The 20659-nt window shown below is 42.5% G+C and overlaps 1 protein-coding gene across 1 annotated transcript; it reads right to left on the reverse strand.

Annotated features, from left to right (window-relative positions):
* Positions 1-935: 935 nt before the first annotated feature.
* On the reverse strand, positions 936-18438 carry LOC124183162 (mucin-17-like). The gene is made up of 10 exons (XM_046571304.1): positions 18031-18438; positions 10651-10971; positions 9761-10192; positions 7597-9533; positions 7132-7426; positions 5933-6574; positions 5401-5859; positions 4490-5008; positions 2937-3692; positions 936-2857 (listed from the first exon to the last, which is right to left on the reverse strand). The coding sequence occupies exons 1-10, from the start codon at positions 18031-18033 to the stop codon at positions 1724-1726; spliced, it is 6498 nt and encodes a 2165-aa protein (XP_046427260.1). The 5' UTR covers positions 18034-18438; the 3' UTR covers positions 936-1723.
* Positions 18439-20659: the final 2221 nt, after the last annotated feature.

The following is a 20659-nucleotide window of genomic DNA, read 5'->3' on the forward strand; positions in this document are numbered from 1 at the left end:
TTAAACAGGCGAGTTTACAGCTGTTTATCTAATTTTACAATAACGAGAGGTTGAAGTTCTTCCTCGTGCATGATCTTGAAGGCCATCGATTCGAGATCGCGAGCTGAAGAATAATTTCGATTGATTTTTTTTTTTTTTTTCACAAGTTGTTATCACTAATCGGTATCCGAGTCCGCGGATTATTCCAGCGATTAAACCAGCGCTATTTACACGAAGAGGAACACGAAGTTAGAGCTTGACGATATTGTAATTGTAAAGAGGTCGGATTATTCGCTTCGCGCACGTGTAAACGCATTTTAGGGCATTGGTTAAGGTTTAATCTACGGTCGGAAAACAGCAGAGACATCAAAGCACGGCGAAGCCCTTCATCGTTCTATTTCCGACGAATAAAAGCTTCACAGATAAAAGCGTTGATTATTGCCTGAGAAACCTGAAAATTTCTCGTTACAAAAGTAACATTTTCAGGATATGAAATGCGTGAAGTTTGAGGCTCAATTTAAGTTGGGCTAACAATTCAGCGCTTTTACCCATTATTGCCGGTATGCCAATTTTGACAAATGAAGAAAATACCGATTTTCTGTCAAATAAAAATTGTCTGAAAATTTTCTTAAATGTAATTCAAACTTTTAAGCTATCGCTTGAGAATTTTATTCAACCGAGCGATACGTTGGAGTAAAATTTTTGGCACGTGGATACGAATAAGCCGTGAAATAAAGGGGTCAATGTGACATCGCGTTTCTGTGAGTTTACTTTGGCAGAAAGTGAAAAAGCGAGCGAGGAATCCTCTCGATATAAGATATTATAGGTAGGTTCGTCGAGGCATCGATCTTACAGCGAAAGGGTGAAACCCGTAGGATTCTTGGGTCAAAAATTTTTATACTTCCGCTATATATTACTACGCGCACCCCGAGTGGTTTCGAATACACACGTACACGTGTACATTTATACCATGTATTATACATATTTCATACATCTTACAAGTTCGGTAAAAATTCTGTTCGATCGTATTTATCATAAGTATTAAGTGTATTATTTTTCATACAGGTTTTTTTCTCAACTCTCCTTCTTCTAGCGACCAATATTTCATTATAAATTGTAGGAATATTAAGTTAAATAATAATATATAATATAATAATAATAACAATAATAATAGTAATAATGTCACATAATTAATTAATGATAATTGTATCGTTTCATTAAATAAATGGTATTACGAGTCTTTAAGATATATACTTTCGATTTCTGATCTTCTTTAAATATATGCCACTGTTTGTTTTCATTTCTATTCAGTATTCCTATACGTGTATATATGTTTTTTTTTTTCATGTGAATGTATCTACATGTAATATGTACTGATATATATTTATAAATATTACTAATGCGTAGTGTCTTAATAATTTATATATGATACAATGATTTTATGTAATAGAAAAAAGAAAGTGATAATAGTAGTTCATCAGTTAGTTGTAATTTGGTACTTGAGTATGTATATGGAGAGAAATATCAATAATATACGCGCCGACTGTGGATCGAGAAAATTATTGGAAAATAATAAGTGAATAACGCAGAAAGTTTCGTCTAAATTGACTGTGTATTTTCAGACTAGTGCTCTGCGTGAGAAGTTTAAACGGTGATTGATGTTTTCAAGTAATAAATTACGCCCCCTAAACCGCAAACCCGTAAGATTACTTCAGGTTTGAAAAAATTAAGAAGAGAATCCCGTTTATCTTCGTTTAACCGATTTAGTCTTGACGCAACGACCTCTGTAACATATTTCCGTCATGTGAGAGACCTCGGTAGTAGTCGACGTTCTCAGAACTTTACCGAGTTGATCATCCTTGGTACTTGAAGTCGCAACGGTGGTCGTGGCCACCGGAACTTCCGTCGTAAGCTCGTCGGGCGAAATGGGGACTTCCGGCGTGGTGTTAGGAGTGAAATTGACCGTTGTCACCTGCCCCGGAGTCGTCGTCTGATCGACTTTCGTCATTGTCGTGGTCGCCGCGTCCTCGGCTTCAGTCTTTCCCGCCCTCATCTCTACGCTGGCGTTGCTCTTCCGATCAGAAAAGACGGGCGTTGAGTCAACCGTACTCGTTTCTTCCGATGCCAAGGCCGGAGTAGTCGGTTCTTCGGCTCCTTCCATGGTTTTGAAGAAGGCGTCAACGTAGCCAGAGATGCTGTGAGCCAGCGTGGTCTCCTTGACCTCATCATCTTCCGGATCTTCAGCGACCGTGTATTGCAACTTTGGATCAACCGTGACGAACTTTTCTTCCTCCGCCTTCTCCGTCACCGTTTCGTAGTCGTGTTTCCACCACGGCTTCGCCCGATGCTTGGAATGGAAGCGGTGGTCCTCTTTGATCACCGACTCCCTAAGTTTCGTCAGCCTTTCTTCAGACTTTGGAGAGACATTCTGACGTTCGGTTGTCGCTTCCGTCACAAACTTCTCATTTTGCATGGTAGTCGGAAGGTTGCTGGTCTTCTGACTCTGCGTTGTAGTCCATTGCGTGGTCGGTGTTTCGGTGGTGGTCGTTGCTACGGTAGTGCTCGAGGTTTTTTCCAGATCGTCCGGAACGCTGGTCATCGTCGTCGTGACGGCTTCGACGGCTGGTTCTTCATCGCTATTCTTTGTCATCTCCTCGAAGAACTCTTCGAGGAAGGATTTAACGGTCGTCGATGGTTCACTGGTTGTCGAACTGACCGTCGTCGGAGTCTTGGATTTGTCGAAACGCTCAGTCTCTTCATGGCTCTGCTTTTCGCGGAACAGGGTATTCCAGGCCGAAGACACGTGCTGCGATTCAGCGCTGACGAAATCGTCCGATGGCCTTACGCGTACCCTGACACGTCGTCGTCTTTGCGTGGTCTGAACGATAAACAATTAACGAACCTCATAAGTAAGAAAAAAGTAACACCCAAAATGACTAACGGGATTGTATACTTACTCTCTTAGTGGTCGTCGGCTCTTCGGGATGTTCCGAAGTGGCGGATTCTCGTTGGCCAGTTTCGTCTTCACCGTCTTTCGTTGCCAAGGTCGTTGGAACTTCGGTCGTCACGACGACGGGATCTTGAGTGACCTTCGGGGTCGTGGTCAAGTCAGTTTTGGTCTCATTCATCGTCGCTTCAGCGTTTTCAGGAACAGTTTCTGAGCCCTGACCGTTGTTCCAGAATTGAAGCGCGTTCAGACTGCTCGGACTGTCTTTAAGGGGGTCGTTTATCTGCTCAACGAACTGTCTGCCATGAAGCGAGCCCCGGTTTCCCCTTTCCTTGAGCTCGAGACCCTCTTTCTTAGCGTTTCCAAGGTAGCTTGCATTCACGACGATACTTATCGGCGGTTCGGAGCCACCGGTTTTGTCAGACAAGAGATCCGGTCCGGCTGTAATGATGTCGAATGACGAGTCATCGCTCTTTTCTTGCCTTTGAATATCTTTCGCACTTCCAGATTGAACGTGGTTCGCCAATGAGCTCGGCTGGAACGATGACAGGGTCAATTTAGTCGACCATTGACTTTCCGCGCCGTCAATGTCGCTTGCCGGCTTTCTTCCAAGGTGACCTGCAGGGTCGAACGTTCCTCTGTTCAACTGGGTGTACTTGCGGTGAGTCGAACTCGCCAACTGCGTTTGATCGTACTCTTCTCTGGGCTCTTCGTGGCTCGAACCGATGCCGAAGTTCAGGACGAAGTCCGAGCGAGGAAACTGTAGCTAGAAATATTCAAGGCGAATTTGATTATCTATATTTTCACGTCGATAAAGCGGCTCCAGAACTCACGATTTAGCGCATTATTTGCGGTAGCTTATATGTGTGATTTAGGGGAAAAAATTGCCCAAGTTTAAAGGGCACCTTAAAGATCGACCCTAATTTCTCACCAGGTTTTCTCCTCGACTTTCAACCTACCCTATGAGCTAAATTACGGATTCTTAAACCATGACCTGACTGCTTACAACAGTATGATAATAATCCTGCAGAGGGGTGTATTTTAAATCCCATGAATAAATTGACATTCGTGTTTTAACGCGGTCTACCACTTAGTGGCTTTATCCTTTTATACCAGGTTTCCCAACCTCTCTTACTTCCTTGACTTGCTGATTAATCTCGAATTCGCAAGATTTTCTACCAAAAATACTATAGCGACGCGTTCAGTAATTGAGTAATGGAATGGTTTCAAAATTCAAATGATATTAGAATTATGATTCAAATAGTGGTTATTGAATTGGATTCAAATAATAGAGGTGCGTGTACTCCGCGTGGACGCAGATCGATAATAAACCGGAATCTTATATCAACGCTTTGGAGGAATTGGTTTATGGTCTGGGGAGGCCGTATCACCTGTTTGCCATTTGTCAGACATTCGAGCCGACGTTTTCTCCATCCCCGAAAAAGCCCGTGTTTCTGACAAAGTTGAAGAATTACCTCCACTTTCTCTCTCTTTCTCCCTCTCTCAGCAAAAAGAACGAGGGTAGAAATATTGGTCTTAAATCACCGTCAAGGGTATACTCACATTTTCATTCTGTTGAAAAGCGCTCAGTTGTACCGGTCTCTGCAGAGCCTCGGCTTGAGGAAGGCTTTCCAAATTTGGGGTATTCAATTCCTCCTTGAAGAGGGTTCGCAGGTCTGTTTCTTCGGGTGGAGCTGGAATCCCTTGAATTATTTGCGGTGGGTAATTTTCGTCGAGTGGTAATTCATTGCTTGAGTCCAACACGGGTTCGGTCGTGGTCGTTGTGGTCGTCGTTGTCGTCGATGTTGTCGTTGTCCTCTTCTTTGCAGGTCTTCTGCCCCTGTTGCGAGGCCTGATGGTCCTTGACTCCTGGTCGTTGTGCACCCTCGGTTTGACAGTGTAAGCCTCTTCCTCAAGGCCTTGCGATGCGACGTTTGCTACGCGTGGTGACTCCGTCGTGGATCTGGTCAACGGTCGTCGGTTCATGATTTGATACCTTGATCGATTCTTCAACGTTTCAGAATGTGGACTGCTGACTTCGACAGGCGAGTCGTTCGACGATTGAACCTCGTGCGATTGAACCTGAAACGAGGAAGAATGAAACTATGTCAGTGTCTGTTGATGGCAGTAAGCCTTCTCCGTTCTATAAGTCCAGAGCACAATGCATAATTCTGAAGGTGGAGGATTTGAAAAATTAACAGAAAAAAACGCTCCAAGACTTATTTCTACTCGCGCGGTTCTGCCTGAAGAAGTTTCGACCGACTGCCAATCGCTGCAAGAGTCATAAATAATTTCCGACTCTTCTTTAGGAGTGAAATAAAAAGCCGTCAACCGAGGAATACTCTGACACTTCTTACACCAATTCCAAAAGATCGTAATACCTTTGTTTCAGATCATGCAAAGGTTCTTATTCCTTGCCTAAACTTTGTTCAGAAGAAAAATGAAATGGTGATCATGACCTAGTGAGTATCTACCTGATCGTGTTTAGGTCTGTAGGTGCCAACATTCTCGTTATTTTCATCACTGATAGGATGGATGGGTTTGAAACTTGGAGGTCTGATGAATCCGTACTCAATTTCCTCGTCGCTATCTTTATCGTAGCTCTTTGGTGCCTGAGTTGTGGTAGTCGTGGTAGTAGGTCGTTGAGGAGGTGCCTGAATCCGGACGTAGTCGTTGTTGGCCGTTTGTCCACGCTGATTCGCCTGAGAGCGATTCCTGGACCTTGTTCGAGAGCCGGGTTGCGTTCTACTCGACGAAAGCTGCCTGTCCTGATTGACCGCGCTGAACCGGACGAATTCATCCCTGGATCCGGTCGGCCGAGTCTGAATAGCTGAGTCGACGCGGGGGCGGTTGCCGTTCTGACCCAGCCGCGTGCGCACTCTTTGCCGAATAATTGATGGCGTCGAACTTGAGGTTGGCCTTGGGGTTGTGACCTGGAACGGGAAAAACAGGGTTCAAGAGACTGTGAATTTCGGAACGACCGACGCTTGTCAACGCATCGCTCACCTCTGGCGCTTCAGTAGTCGTGCTGGTGGTCGTGAAGCCGTTGCTGTCGTCCGATGGCCGGTTGTAAACCGGTCCAGACGTTGGGCCTTGTGCATCAAGGTGCTGCTCGGATTGAATCGAGTCGGGGGGTGACAGCTGGTGGTTTGGAACAGGAGCCGATCCGTAAACTTGATCGCGGTTAAAGTCGTTGTATTGGAAGCTGTTGGTGGTATCCTTCCCTTGGGAATTCGCTGGTTGATTATCGTATAATTGAGCTGTGGTTTGGGGGTATTCAGCCGTTGGTCCCACGGCCCCGATTTGGGGCTGGAAATTGAAACCATTCAACGAACTCGCCTCAACGCTTGGAAAACCGGCATGATGGTCGTCCTGGATGCCTTGAACTTGCTGTTGGAATACCTGAGCTCCTCCATCTGTCCCGACAACTGCTTCCGGTACAGATGCACCGTGAAGAGGTTGGGCTTCGGCTTGCAGACCGTCGTTTGAGATGCTGGTTGGGCTTGGTGATGACTGGAAGACTTCCTCAGGATTCTGGATCGGCGCCGTTGATCCCTGGAGAGAATGTCTCGGAGGGATATTCGGGTGGTTTGGTTCCTGGTTTTGGGCGTTCTGCTCCTGCTGCGAGATCACAGCATCCGGATGAGCCTGAGGTGCAAAGATATTGTTTATTGGGATGCTATCGGATTACTATAATTCTAGAAGAGTTTCAAAACAGAAATAATTCCGGTTCTTCTAGCCAAAGCGCCGAGTCTGAAATACAAATCTTATTTAACGAGACTGTTCAGGGTTAATCGATTAACGACATTGCTTATTTAGATTGCTAAGAAGTTCTTACATCACATTCTATTTTCATATGGCAAAATATACAAGTCACGTGCAGTACAGAGCTGTACGATAACTCAAGTTACCAATTGAATCCGTGCATAAATTCTCTATCCCAAAACAAAGTCGGTACTTGTATAACTCAACATCGCGTGCTTGTGCAAATATTCTCGATTCAATCCAATACAACGAAGTACAAACATCGTCCGACTTCTCCGACAACACGGAGTAGGAATCTAATAAGTGAAATTCGTCTCAGTCTCGGCTTTAAAAATGTCCATCGATTATCCCGGAGAGACGTCAAGGCCCAGACGCCGGCAGTCGGGAATATCCTCGAGCTCTAATAGCACGTAGATTAAAGAAGAATGGGGATAGTGTACCTCCGGTTGGACCGCATTCCGGTCACCACCTCGTCCCCTGTATCTCAGATGATTCCTCTCTACGGGTTTTCTATGTTGCTCAGCGGCGTTGAAGTGACGGGTTTTCTCTCGTGTCTCGGGTAGCTTTGCCTTGGTCGGTTCGTACGTTGGTTCTTGGTAGGCTTCCGTAGTCGTCACGTATGCCTGGCGCACCCTTGATCTGCTGTAAGGTCGTAATCGTGATCTCTCGGTGACCGAGGATCTCGTTGAAGGGTATTCCGTAGTTGTTGGTGGTCTGGTCGGAACGATCCTGCCTCTGAAATTGATGTTTTTTGTTACGTCTTCGTATAATCATGATGAACATCATAAAAATGTCTAAGAATATACCAACGTTTGTGAGATAAATAAAAAATCGCTGTTCAACATCTTTTAGTCTGTTAGTTAAATTAATTTCCAACTAAGATATTGAACATTTTTTACTCTTACCTTTGTCTTCCGCGGGTTCTGTGGGTCGTGGTGGAGGGTTCGGTTGTTGTTGTCGTTGTGGTTGGCGGGGTCGTTGGTGCTTCGTGGGTGGTCTTTTCGACGAACTGGTTACGTTCGTAGAGTGAATTGACGAGACTCGGTAGTTGTTGAGATATCCTGGGTAGTTCATTGGGAATCGAATACTGCGTCGGTCCCTGTGAGAGCCCTGCAATTTCGGCGGTTTCTTGAACGGCAGGCTGCTCATTCGCTACAGGCTTATAAGCCTGGCCGACTTCCTCCTGGAACTGGTTGTGTTGCAGGGTTGAAGGTGTCGTCTCAGAGTTGTATCCAGCGGTTCCGTGACCCTGTTCCTCGACGTAGAACTGCCTGAACTTCGTCTTCGTAACAATCGTCTCGGTCGAGGGATGATACTGTGGCGTTGACGAGGTCTGGGGCGACCTGTCGTCGTTATAGAATTGCCTATGTCTGTATCTCGTTCCCCCGGGAAACGGGGTCGAAGAGAATCCAGATTGGTAGCTGGGGGTAGTAGTGGCGATGAGTGCCTCCTGGGAGAATTCAGGGGTGGATTGAGGCGCATAGGGAAGAGATGGTGTGGTGGCGTAAGCGTTGGGTTCGACGATCGGTGCGGTCTCCTCGACACCGTCGAGAACCCCAGGCTCGTCTTCCAGGGTATTTACGACAACGGAGCCGATGTGCGGAGCAGGGAACGGGATCTTCGAGTATCCTGGGGGAGGTTTGAAGCTGAGGGGAGCCACAAAGAACGGAAGCTTGTCGACCTTGCGCTCCACGCGGTTATTGTCGATGGCGGAGAGGTAGGGCAAGTCGAACTTGGCGTAGCCGGGCGGCGGGTCGAGGTTGGTCGGTCCAACGAAGACCTGGGGTGCGTCGGGACCGACCGAGTCGAGAACGGATATGGTCTTGGCGTCCTTAAGGATGCTGAGGACATCGGAGACTCGCAGATCCTCTGGGTTTTTAACGGGGCTGGTGCTGCCCATGTAGACGGACAGCGGTGGTTGGTTGGGCGAGGGTGTGGTCGCCGCTTCCTGTCGGCCACCGTGTCGCTGGCGTCCCTTGATCCTCGGGCCTTGATTCTTGGGTCTGACGGTCTCGGTCAGGTGTTGTTGCTGGGCCTGATTACGAGCTCGATTTTGGGCGTCGATGCTCGCTGCCTCGTCTTGGGCCCTGCGCTGCTGCTCGATGGTCTCTTGGTGGGCCTGACGGTGGGCCTCGAGCTGAGCGCGGGCCCGCGCTTCGTCCTCTGCCTGTTGGCGTTCCAGTTCACGTTGTTGCTCGAGCGATCGCTGGATCTCGATCTCCTTCTGCCGCTCAAGGGCGGCCAGCTTGTCTATCTCCGCTTGACGGGCCAGCGTTTCTTTTCGCCTCCGTTCCTGCGCCCTGATCTCGGCAATTTTCTTCCGCTCCAGTTCCTCCTGACGCCTAATTTCCTCCCGGCGTGCCACCTCCTTCTTCAGCTTCTCAAGCTCCTTCTGTCTGGCCTCCTCCGCCTGTCTTTCCAACTCCTTACGCAGTTCCAGCTCCTTCTGACGCTTCGCTTCCTGTTCCCGCTGCACTCGTTCCTCGTGCAGCTTCGCTTGTCGCTCGAGCTCCTTCTGTTCCTCCTTCAAACGCGCGAGCTCCTTCTCTCGCGCCTCCTTCTGGATCCTGTCTCTCTCCAATTGATCCTGCTGCAGCTGGTACAGTATCTGCTGTGCGAATACCTGCTGCGACGTTGTCGGCCGAGTTCCCTCGATCCCTTGGCTCACTCCCAGCAGTCCCGAATTATGGCCAGTCAATCGACCTCGCTGTGGTTGCTGGTACTGAGTCTGCTGGAGTACTGACGACTGTTGCTGTTGCTCCAGAACTTGCTGCTTCCGGTTACGACCTCTCTGCGTCTTCTGCTGGGCCAGAGTTTCTGCAGGAACGTATACCAGTTGGACCTGCCAGAGAACATGTGGTGTTAGTATACCTTTTTCTGAGGTAGCGTACTTGGCGAGACGCCGACTATGGATAAAAAGTTTCACTTAGATTTGGCAGATAGTTGGCAAGTCTTTGGGACTATTCGTTTCCGATGCGATGTTACGACAGTCAATTATAAGCAATAAGTCAAACATGGGTCGATTGTACAGTCTCAATTATCATTCATCATCAGTAATTGAGTTCTTACCTCTTCCTCGCCGTCATTCTGTCCGTTCAGCGAACTTGGCGTCGTCTGCGAGTTGAACTCATCGCTATTTTGATCATCCCGAATTTGTTGTTGTTGTTGTTGTTGTTCCTGTTGCTGTTGCTTCGAGTTCCTGTAGTGTCCACCCTGTCTAGCCGCGTATTCTCTCGTCTTCCCTTTCGCACCAGAATGGTTCTGCTCCTCATCCTGATTCTGGGCGTCTTGTTCACTCTGGGTTGACCCCTTCTGGTTATTCGCGGCCAGGAAGTTCTGGGCTGGGAATTCTGGTGGTTGGGGTTGGTTCCCCGGAGGAGGTGGAAGCAGGGCGTCAGGTGCGAGCTGAGGCAGCGTCTGAACATTGGCAAATGTGCTTTGGTGGAGCGCCGACTTCCGTTCTTCGTCGGTAGCGAAACCCTCCGGAAGGTAGGACTGGGCCTGGATAAAAAATTCACGGTTCTAGTTTGTCCCGCAGTCTGTTACACCTGCGTCGAATCATGACTGACAGCGGGGCACGAGCCAACTTTCATTACAGATTTCGAACGGAATACTCCATCAGGAACTGCAGTTTCGTAATACCCACATTTCTAATTTCCATTATAACCGTGTTAAGTAACCCGCTGCGGAATATGGTACGGCACTCGCTCTTGTCCCGATCCCCCCACCTTCCCCCCTAAATTTTTTTTTATTTTCCTCCTTTTCTTTTTACGCTCGTAACGCTTTAAATTCTAGTTAAGGTGGTCGAAAAAAGAGCACAAGAAGTCGGTTCTCCAACCGCGGTGGTGTTGAATAACTAAAAACATGCCCGGGAGTTCGCAATTAGCCGCGGGGAGGGAAACAAATGAATTATGACAAAAGAGAAGAAGTAAAAAAAAAAGTTTAAAAAAAATTCACACCTGAAGCAGCTGCTGCTGGGCTCTCAGTTGCTGCTGAAGAAGCAGCAACTTCTGGATGCTCTCCTGCGTCTCTTGGATCTGCAGAAGCTGTTGCTGATACTGCTGCTGTAGCTCCGCTGGCAACGCCAGCTGCCGCAGATTTCCGGGATTTCCGTCACCGCTTGGCCCACTTCCGCTTTCCTGGATCGACCTGGGACTCGCCAACGGGATCCATTCGCTGTTAGCGACTTGTCGCGACCATCTCTCACCCTTTGCTGACCCGAAACAGACCTCAAGGGTCAGGACGATCGCTAGCGCCAGGACCAGGCGACGCCGCACGATCTGGGAAAAAATTGAGAGAATTTGGTAAAGGGCGAAGGCCTTGTAAAATGGGCGGCTGGCTTACGTGAGCATTTGTGATTCTGTGTGTGGGCGTTTTTAATTCTGTCTTTTTTTCGGTTTTTGTGCCCGTCCAGCACCGAGTGGTGAAATCGGTGGAAAGTTACTCGGTTCATTGTCGGTTTGATCGAGATTATTTCTCGAATTGATCGGACATCCGCGGAAAATTATACTTATAATGTACAAGGAGTATTAGAACGATAAGTTTCGCGGTGATTATGCAGTTTTTAGCGTCAGGGATTTTTTTAATTTAGTCAAACGGACCTTTGCCTCTTCCTTTTTTATTCCTCTTCAGCATCAGAGAGCCTGAAATCTCGACGGTGTAAATTTGCATACCCCGAGCTGTGTTGTCTTTGCAGTTCAACATAATGATTATCATCAAGTAGAGTTAAAATTAGCGAAATTTCGTTTCAATCAAAGTTTGGAAAGCCGTACAACTGTCAAACTTTTAAAAATCATTACTGTAACTGCAGTTATTACACTAATTGCGCAAAACCGCGAGTAAAGACAGAAAGAGAGAGAAAGAGAGAGAGAGAGAGAGAGATAAAAAAGCGGGAAAAAAGTCGTTAAAAAATCAGCCGGGCCGCACGAATCGAATAAGGAATCAGATAAATATCTACATAATCATACGCATTCGCTTCATATATATACCTATAAACACAATCACACGGTTGTTGCTAATAAATAACTTAGCGTTTTTCAAACCGTTTTGCGGTGGGCAAGATTTCTAATATCTCGCGGTTTGCTTCGACACGGTGATTATTACTCTCGAAGTGCATTATTGTAACAACGTTTTCGCTGTTTATGACTCATTTCATCGTCCTGGCCTAAGCGAAAATCTGAAACGAAGTCCTGAAATTGAAAAAAAGTAAAAAACCGTTTAACTCTGGCCCGGATCCGACCGTTGCAGAAAACTTTTTGCGCCCCGATTTTATTGGCGTAAAATTTTTCACCTCCAATTATTCGCGGCTAAATTTTATCAGCTCGGGAGTCCGCGTTCCATTTTTTTCCTGATCCGAATCTGTCACGTTATACTTTTACTTCGAGTTCTCGACTATGCAGGCCGCGTGCAGCTCATACCTATTACTTATATTTTTAGAGAGTAATCGCGTTGTGCAGTTCGCCGGTGAATGTAGTCGGCCTTCTGAAATCTCACACCGGAACAACGGGGTGTAAAATGTGTAAGCGTGTATTAAACATGTCCGTACTATTGTACCTACTGTTATGTATGTTACGCGTCGCGGATAATTAAGACCGTCGTTATATTTATAACTAATTATAAAACGCGTGCCTCTGCATTTATCGCCGTTATTAAATAGCCGAGCGATTCTCCGACTCTCCGGAATCGCGTGTCCGACGGTTTTAACTCGCATCCCCATTCAAATGATCCACCTTGTTATAAACGCTAAACTCTGTCCTGTACTCGTAGTATCTAGAGTGAGACTCTGCCTAACGAACTGTGCGCTATTTACTCCATGAATTCCCTGATTTCTAATAAATAATAATCAAAGGTTGAAAAATCGGCCAATTATTTATCGCAGGACGGTTAACGATGAACGTTGTGCTGAAAATGAATCGATTAATCGACTGTTTCGTTGTTTCTTTATTTTTGAAAAGGTGCGTTTCAAACCAACGTTACGTAAATTTTTTTTTTTTCTACGATTTATAGTTTTATTCAAAATATTTTTTAATTTTAGGCGAAAATATTCATTTACCTCTCACTTATTACATCAAATAGGTAGCCTATTAAGTAAGACAGTGATAATAATTGATACTCTAATCACATGAATTGAAATTTTATTGCGTCGTTCGCGGGAGTAAAAAACAAAAAACCAATAATGAGGAAAAATAACTGAGTTGGAAAAGCAATGGATTATACTCGATTAATCGGGGAAAAATGGCCGATTATTTTTTATCATTCTTATCGTACGTGCAAAATTTCGATAATCGGTCAATTATAGTTTCAGTCGCTCGATGAGGGTATCTTTTTTTTCGCCTAAAAGTGATAGGTACTAAGATTTTTAGCCTGCTTTACGAGTCTATGAAACTGTGAAATAGGTCGCGGGTATTTTCAAATCACGCAATAATATCCATTAATAATTTTAGTGAAAAAAGCAATTTTACCTTATTATACCGAGCAAGAAGTTGAATGAATTTTACAACAGGTATAATAAACTTTCTTTCCACCTAAAAAATAATTTATTACAGAAGCTAACGCGCCACTCGCATTTGACGTTCTGCATAATTTTTCCTTGGAGGATTTCTCCCAACGAAATAAATGAATAAACGAATGAATAAATAAATCGGTACTCTCAAAGATTTTTAATCCACTCAGTAAAGTCAGGATTTCTGATTACTTCGTTAACGATTTTTCAGCAAAAATGTGCAAATGGAGAAATAATTCAGGGCACAATTAGTCTCGAGATTCTGAATTAAAATATCGCTGGAATCGATGAATCGTCAAAAAATCGTAATGATGGATTTTTTAACGGTCTTGTCCAGGCACGTGTGATTTTTTCACAACAACAACAATAATAATAATAGTAATACGAAAATGAAATTTAGAAAAAAATAATCAACAGCAAACAAGCGCAGAGAAAATTGTATAATTCATCAACACACGTGAAATAAACGAAAGTTTTATACAAGACTAATATTATGCTTAAATGTAAAATATTACTTTGTCTGATCGAGCAAGATGCGAATTATTTAAAACGCTTTCGAAATTTCATTTCAAAGTAGCGATTGGTATAAAATGTCTAGAAAATTGTAATACAATTTGAATGAAAGATAGAAGTGATTCCGGTGCGGAAGTGAAAACGTCGTAAAAATGATGTAAATGAAAAAGAATAACAATAATAACGAATTCCCCCATCGACATTGGGTCGAGAATAAATACCGCCGAAGACCTTGGTGTCAATTTTATAGGGCATTCCAAATTCTTTCGTCTCTCTCGCGGAATATTTTCCGGAGAAAGTATGATATTAATTGACGCATGCGAAGTAGATAAATTCCCGCGGACATCCGGTCAACGAATTACAGATAAAACGCTAAACGCAGATCAAACTCTACGATAAATATTTAAACAAGCGGTATCCGCTCGTGCGATTAGAACCACATTTTTTTTTTTTTTCCTTAGTCCGCCGGCTGCCAAACGATCCGACAATTCGGTCCGAATTTTCTGGTCCGACTCGCGTAAGCCGGCTGTATTGAATGGACCGTCCGCAGAGCAAATAACTTATTAAAAGGAGGTCAACACCTTTCTCTGTTAGCAAGAACGCCGCGCTGAATCCTCAGACTTGACTTACCCGCTTCGTGTCTCAGGCTTGTTCGTTAGTTACAGATCCACGACATCCAGAATCGCGGCTTACGCCACACACGATCGCAGTTAATTATAATCGATCGATCCGTGTGACCCGGTCCGATTTTCCGCAGTCATTGCCATTGAATTCAACTTGATTTTAATCGCTGAAGGTGGGCGTTGCAACGTTGATTTACTCGTTTTTACCTTCTTCGATTATGTTAGACACGCGATCTTTATGGATTTTTATTCCTACGGTGAGCCAAAGAAATGAATCCATAGAATCTATGGTCTTGGAATGATCTGTTTACCGAGAAAAAAATTCTCACGTTTGGAGAAATTTTTAACTCAATTTTAATAAGTGTCGCTGACCGTGTGAAATTTGTTATTTAAATAATAGGCGAATAATATTTCCATGCATATTCTTGCAGGGCATTAAATTCTCTGAAAAAAGATCCTGGAGTTGATTTTATAGACTCCAAATTCGTATATTTACGGGCTGTGAAAGTCGAAGAAAAGCGGAAATGTGCGGTATAGCGTTGATAGAAAATTATAATCGAACTTTAACGAAAAATTAAGAATAAAAACGATTTACGGATACACAAGCAACTCGGACCTTGCATTTCTGATAATCATTTCGGTTTACTTACGACCGTCGGCAATCGATTATATTACAATATCGTTATGCAAATGTTAAGAAACTTTGCAATTTTACACTAAAATCACTCGGTCGACAAATCGTCGTTACAAATATCACGTTATTGAGAAAACTCCTTTCGTTTCAATCGCTCTGTTCGCATTGAACATCGGATATTTTTTCACTAAATTCATGCACTATTATAAATGGTGTACAAGCTATTTTGTAACTTCGGTATGCAGCTATGAAACTGTGTATAAATTGTACTTTTTAGAATCGATCGTTGGATCGATGAAACAAGTCGAAATAAAGCTGAAAATACCTATATTAATAAATATTCCTCGAACAATTTCATAACCCAACGATCTACATTTTTGGAAATTAACCTTTCAAGTCACGCACTATTTTGCTGAGTCAACCTTTATAAGAATATGATATTCTACGGTTATTGGGGTCGGTAATTACGAATCTGAAATCAGAGTTAAAAAATTCGGACAAAAGACGGACAAAAATTACAAATTTGATCGAACACGGTCAAAAAACTCTATGTAAAGGTTTTCAGGATCGCTGATTAGATTTGCCATGCCGAATTTTCAAAATGTGATTTCAGTTTCGTAATCAGCGACCCCAAAAACCGGTGGACAGAGTTTTTTCAGCGGATTCGATCGAATTTCAATTTTTTCTCCGCCATATTGAATCCGCCATCTTGATCAGCGATTCGTAATGAAAAATAGTAAAAACATCGCAAAGAAATATGTTCAATATACAAAATAGATGGTAAGAACAGTTGTCACAATGATTCGAAGGGTTAATACGGTTACATTGGGTAGAAACGTGCGAAATGAAACGGTAAAAATGATCTCGCGACTTATCAAACGCTTTCCTCACTCTATCAGATCGAACAAAGAACGCGGCGAGCAAAACGATCAGCCTGATTGCTCGAATGAATTGACGAATGTAATATGCTGCGGAAAAAAAAAAAAAAAAAAAAAAAAAAAAACGTTATACAGGGAAATGTGGGTGTTTATGAAACGAGAAATGGTCGTGGTCAGTCAGCGTGAAACCGGTACTTCCTGGTTTATACCTAGGAACTCTATTTCTCTGTGCATCCGCATTTATAAGGTGTCCGTTGACTCGATTATGCAATTGCGTTTTAGCATTGGCTGCGAGAATTCGTCGCGATGCGTTTTTTCCGAAACCGTGTTCAAAGAAATCCCTGATTATTTACTCTCGTCGATTCGGTTAAATAGCAATTAAAAAATAGACCTATGACACCGGCAAACACGAATTTTGAGTCTGGGTTCTAGACGTCGAATATCGATTTCTTCTACGTAACTAATGAATAAAAAAATAGTTTTATCAGTTAAAGTTTGATTTTTTAGAAAGCAGAACGATATTTTGGATTCCAAAAAAAATTACCCATTTTCTCAAACGTTTATCCGTAAATTGCACTTAAAAAAAACTTCGGTTTTGCATTTAAATCACTCTTATTCAAACATAACAATTAATAATAAACTAAAAACGTAAAAGAATTGATCAACAAAGTTTAAAAGTTCTTCTAAATTTTCTTACGGACTCTCTCGTATCAAACTCCAAACGTACAATTTCCCGTCATGCTCTAATTATACAACCATTGATAACGTTAATATCCACCAAAAACTTCAAGACTTGTTTATCAACGTAAAAGATGACAAAAACAAACTTTATAATTAACAAATAAAGATAAAAACGTTATTACTCGATATGTAGAATCAACATTTATATATTTAGAATAGTAGCTCAAAATAAAAAAACAAAAATTTCTCCTAACCTGTACTTATTGTTGGCGTCTCTTAGTTACATTTTTCATTTCGATCGACCCGAGAATAAACCACAATCTTTTACATTCAAAAAATAAAAAAATAAATAAATAAATAAATAATCACCAGCTACTCGCACACTGACCCCGCTTTTTTTCTCGCAGCATCCCGCGGTCCAAAAATTACCGTTGCGTCTTTTGTCTCGTTGTGTCTTTCGTCGTTCGCGACTAAAGCGAGAACAAAATGCGGCGGGATTTTAATTATTCCAAAGGCATCGCGGATCTAGAAGACTCGGGGAAAAAAGCCGTCTGGGAGCGCGAGGCGATTATCAAGAATCGCAGGAGCTCTGATATAGTGGGTCAGTGTGTGAACGAGCGTCTGGACAAATTCCTTTTCGAGAAAATCGTTTCCGAGAGGTGACGTCTTTTCTTTTTTTTTTTTTTTTACATCTTTCTGGTTTCTGCAATTTTATTTCTCACTTTACAGGTATCCGATTTACGAAGAAGAAGAGATAAAGAGACGCGAAGAGGCGACAATCATCGGACTGGGACAGTTTACGAACTTTGTGAAGAAATTAATTTTGCTACTTCGTTGAAACTAAAAAAGTAATTCATAATTCGTTTGCTAACTTTATGACTAAAATTTTTTATGTACTTTATTCGTACATTACAAATACACGATTGATGAACTATCCTCGTTTGCAAATGAATACAGTAATTAAAAACTCATTCATTCGATCCAAAATTTGAATATCTTCTCTTATTCTATAGTACAGAAAAAAAATTATCGATCCCTGACCCGTATTTCCAAGCCTTTCGTCACTCCAGTCTGATAATTGCTTTCTAAATTTGTTTTCGGTATTTTATATGCTTGTTACGTTTTAATAACGCAACGTTAATTACAACAGCGTATACCTTTCTTTTTTTTACCTTTTTTTAATCAAGAAACTACGTGTTTTCTTAACAAAAAAAAATTAAAAGAAAATAAAACTGTCTACAATATCACAGCGTATTAATTATTATAAATTATTTATCAACGGTTTTTTCGCTTCTCGCGTAATTCGGCAAACGTTTCTTTTGCCGGAGACTTCGATACGCGACGAAAGATTTTCTATTTTATCCCTACGGCTAAATAATTTTTTTTTTTCAAGTTTCTCTTCGATCGTTTCGCGATGAGAAAAAAAAAAAAAAAAAAAAAAAAAAACAATAAACATCAAGACGTTTTTCAATAACCAAAGTAACAAACAATATGACAAGTAAACTCACCATCGTGAATATAAGCCCGTCTTTCCTATCCTTCACTTATTATCTTCGATCACTTTGTGGAAATTTCGATGTTGTCGAGAAAAAAAAAAAAGAAAAAAAAAAAAATCGATCCACGCAAAAACAGCCCGATTCTATCAATCCGTTTTATATCCTTCCTCCCTTCTTCTAATCACTGATTACCGCACTGCCCGGTGTCCATATCGATCACTCCAACAACGATCCGATCAACGATTAGTGAAAATGTTTTTTTTTTTTTTTCCCCACGGTTTATTATTCCAAAAATTGGCAACGAATAAAACGAAATTTGGCTTAGGGAAAAATTCGAACAAACAAGGATAATAAAATTGTTTCTCCTACGGTACGCTCGTCGTCAACGACCGGTATAAAACACCCGAACCGATCTCTCGGCAAGACTTCGTTTCTTTGAAAGGATGCGATCGCGGTTGGACAGTCTATATACTCTCCCCACCATGAGAATCGGATGGATATTCTCTTACGCCGTTGCTGCTTGCAGTAAACTCGCCGCTTACACATCGAAGTCCACTTGTCTTCGGGGTGCTTCGCTTCTCCTTCGCTCCCGCTGAATTCTGATCGTTCGGTGGCCAACGAGAAAGACTTTCCTTTCCAGCTCTGGCTGAGCCGAGAACTAGTCGAGACTGTATTTTCCCCGTCAGCTGTGTACTCGAGGAAATATTCAACAGGGTGGCGTAAAATAAAAAGACTCGATAATTCTGTCGCAGAGACAAAAATTTACCGTAGTTTAACGTAAATTGTCGATTGCTTGATTTTATTGCACTTGATCGCAGAATTTTCTTCATTTCTCATGAAATTATTAACGGAATTATTAAAAATCGTGTTACCGTTTCACCCTTTGAGTCGTATTGGTTGATGTTCTTACAATTTTTATTTTTTTTTTATACATTCAGAGAACTTTTCTCAACATATTTCTTTGCGATGTAATGTAAATTTTTATTTTTAGAAACAAATATATTGGAAAAAAAGTCGTGAAAATTGAAGGAACAATTCGTTTCCGAGAAAGTTACTCTTCGATACACGTACACTTGTTTGACATAAATTGCAAGTTTTTGGGACAGCTGATAACGAATCTGAAATCCGATCTTATAAATTCAAGATGGCGGAGAAAAATTTCAACCTCGATCGAATCCGGAGAAAAAAAAAATTTGTCCAGGGGTTTTTGGGGTCACTGATTACGAATCTGAGATCGGATTTTGAAAATTCAATATGGCAGATCCGATCAGCGATCCTGAAATCCCCTGCATAGAATTTTATTATTTTATGACATTCCTGGGACTCCGATCAGCCTCCTAGACGAGTTTCAGTCTCGGGTCTAGATCACGGGTGAGAGTCTGTACGAACTGGTTTCTTTTTTCCACAACGCGAGAATTTGACAGTGCGATAAAAAATCGATAGATCGTTACTGGGATACCGGACGTGCCTTTAAAACGTATAAAATTTATTTATTTATTTATTATTTATAAACGCGTTAGATCGAACTGGTCAAACTTGATTTTCGCTCACCTCTAGCTGAAGAAACTCCCCTCCCGAAAAATCGGTCCAACTTTTTCTTCGACATTGAATTTCACCGGCGCGCGTCGACGTATCCGGTAAAACAGGTTTCTTCTTCGTCGTTATTTCCGGTTTTTTCTTTTTTCATCGCTTCCGCATATCGCCTCTCTTCCGTCGATAGTTTTCACCCCTTCGGGTTAAGCCGACGTAACCTATCGTATTTATCAACTTTATCGAGTTCAACTGACGTGTAAAATGGATAAAGAAAAAGAAAAAAAAATAAATAAAAATCACCTTTGTACGGCATCGAAGTACCTTCTGCGTGTTCATCTAGGTCTGTCCGAGCGAGTATAACGTATAACTTGGAATATCCTTTCACTGCAGAAGCAAAGGCTTGTAAGAATTGCCGTGATCTAGTTGCGCTAGTCTCACAATAATAATAAACCAAACTAGCTTGTGCCGGACATTCGGAATTATACCGAATAAATTTTGCCCATTTAACCGAGGCGCGATTATTAAAACGCAAATAATGCCGACCGGTGATTTTAGAGTGCTTCGAAAGAGAAGGAAAAAAAAAAAAGAGAAGAGAAAAATAGACGGAGAGAGAGAGAGAAATGGAAATCGAAAGCAAGGCCTCGAAATTGTACGAATCGCACAGCGAACAACTCTCGCATATTGATCTCTTCAAACAATTTTGACACACTTAAGTGTCGACGTGTCTGAGACATATTTTTTCATTTTTTTTTTCCTCTCCTTTTAAACAGTAATCAGTGAAAAAATCAATCAAAACATTGCAGCAAGAGGTGAATAAATAATCACAAAGTTATGTACGAACCTTTTTTTGCTATCGAAATTTTGTTCTATCGTAACTTGAATTTCATCACTTCAATATTCGCAATCAATTAATTCGGAATATGAATTATTAAATTATTATTAAAATATTAAACGGAATATGAATCGCCGAGGATCTCGATGGGCAGGAAGAAGAAGCAATCGGCGTATTTCCGGTCATTCTATTCTCGACAGCGAGCTCGTATTTCGCAAGTTGTACCCGAGTATTTATTTATTCTACACGTTACACACGCCGTAAAGTTGTACGCGA

The sequence above is a fragment of the Neodiprion fabricii genome, chromosome 5, assembly GCF_021155785.1.
Source record: "Neodiprion fabricii isolate iyNeoFabr1 chromosome 5, iyNeoFabr1.1, whole genome shotgun sequence".
Taxonomy (NCBI): domain Eukaryota; kingdom Metazoa; phylum Arthropoda; class Insecta; order Hymenoptera; family Diprionidae; genus Neodiprion; species Neodiprion fabricii.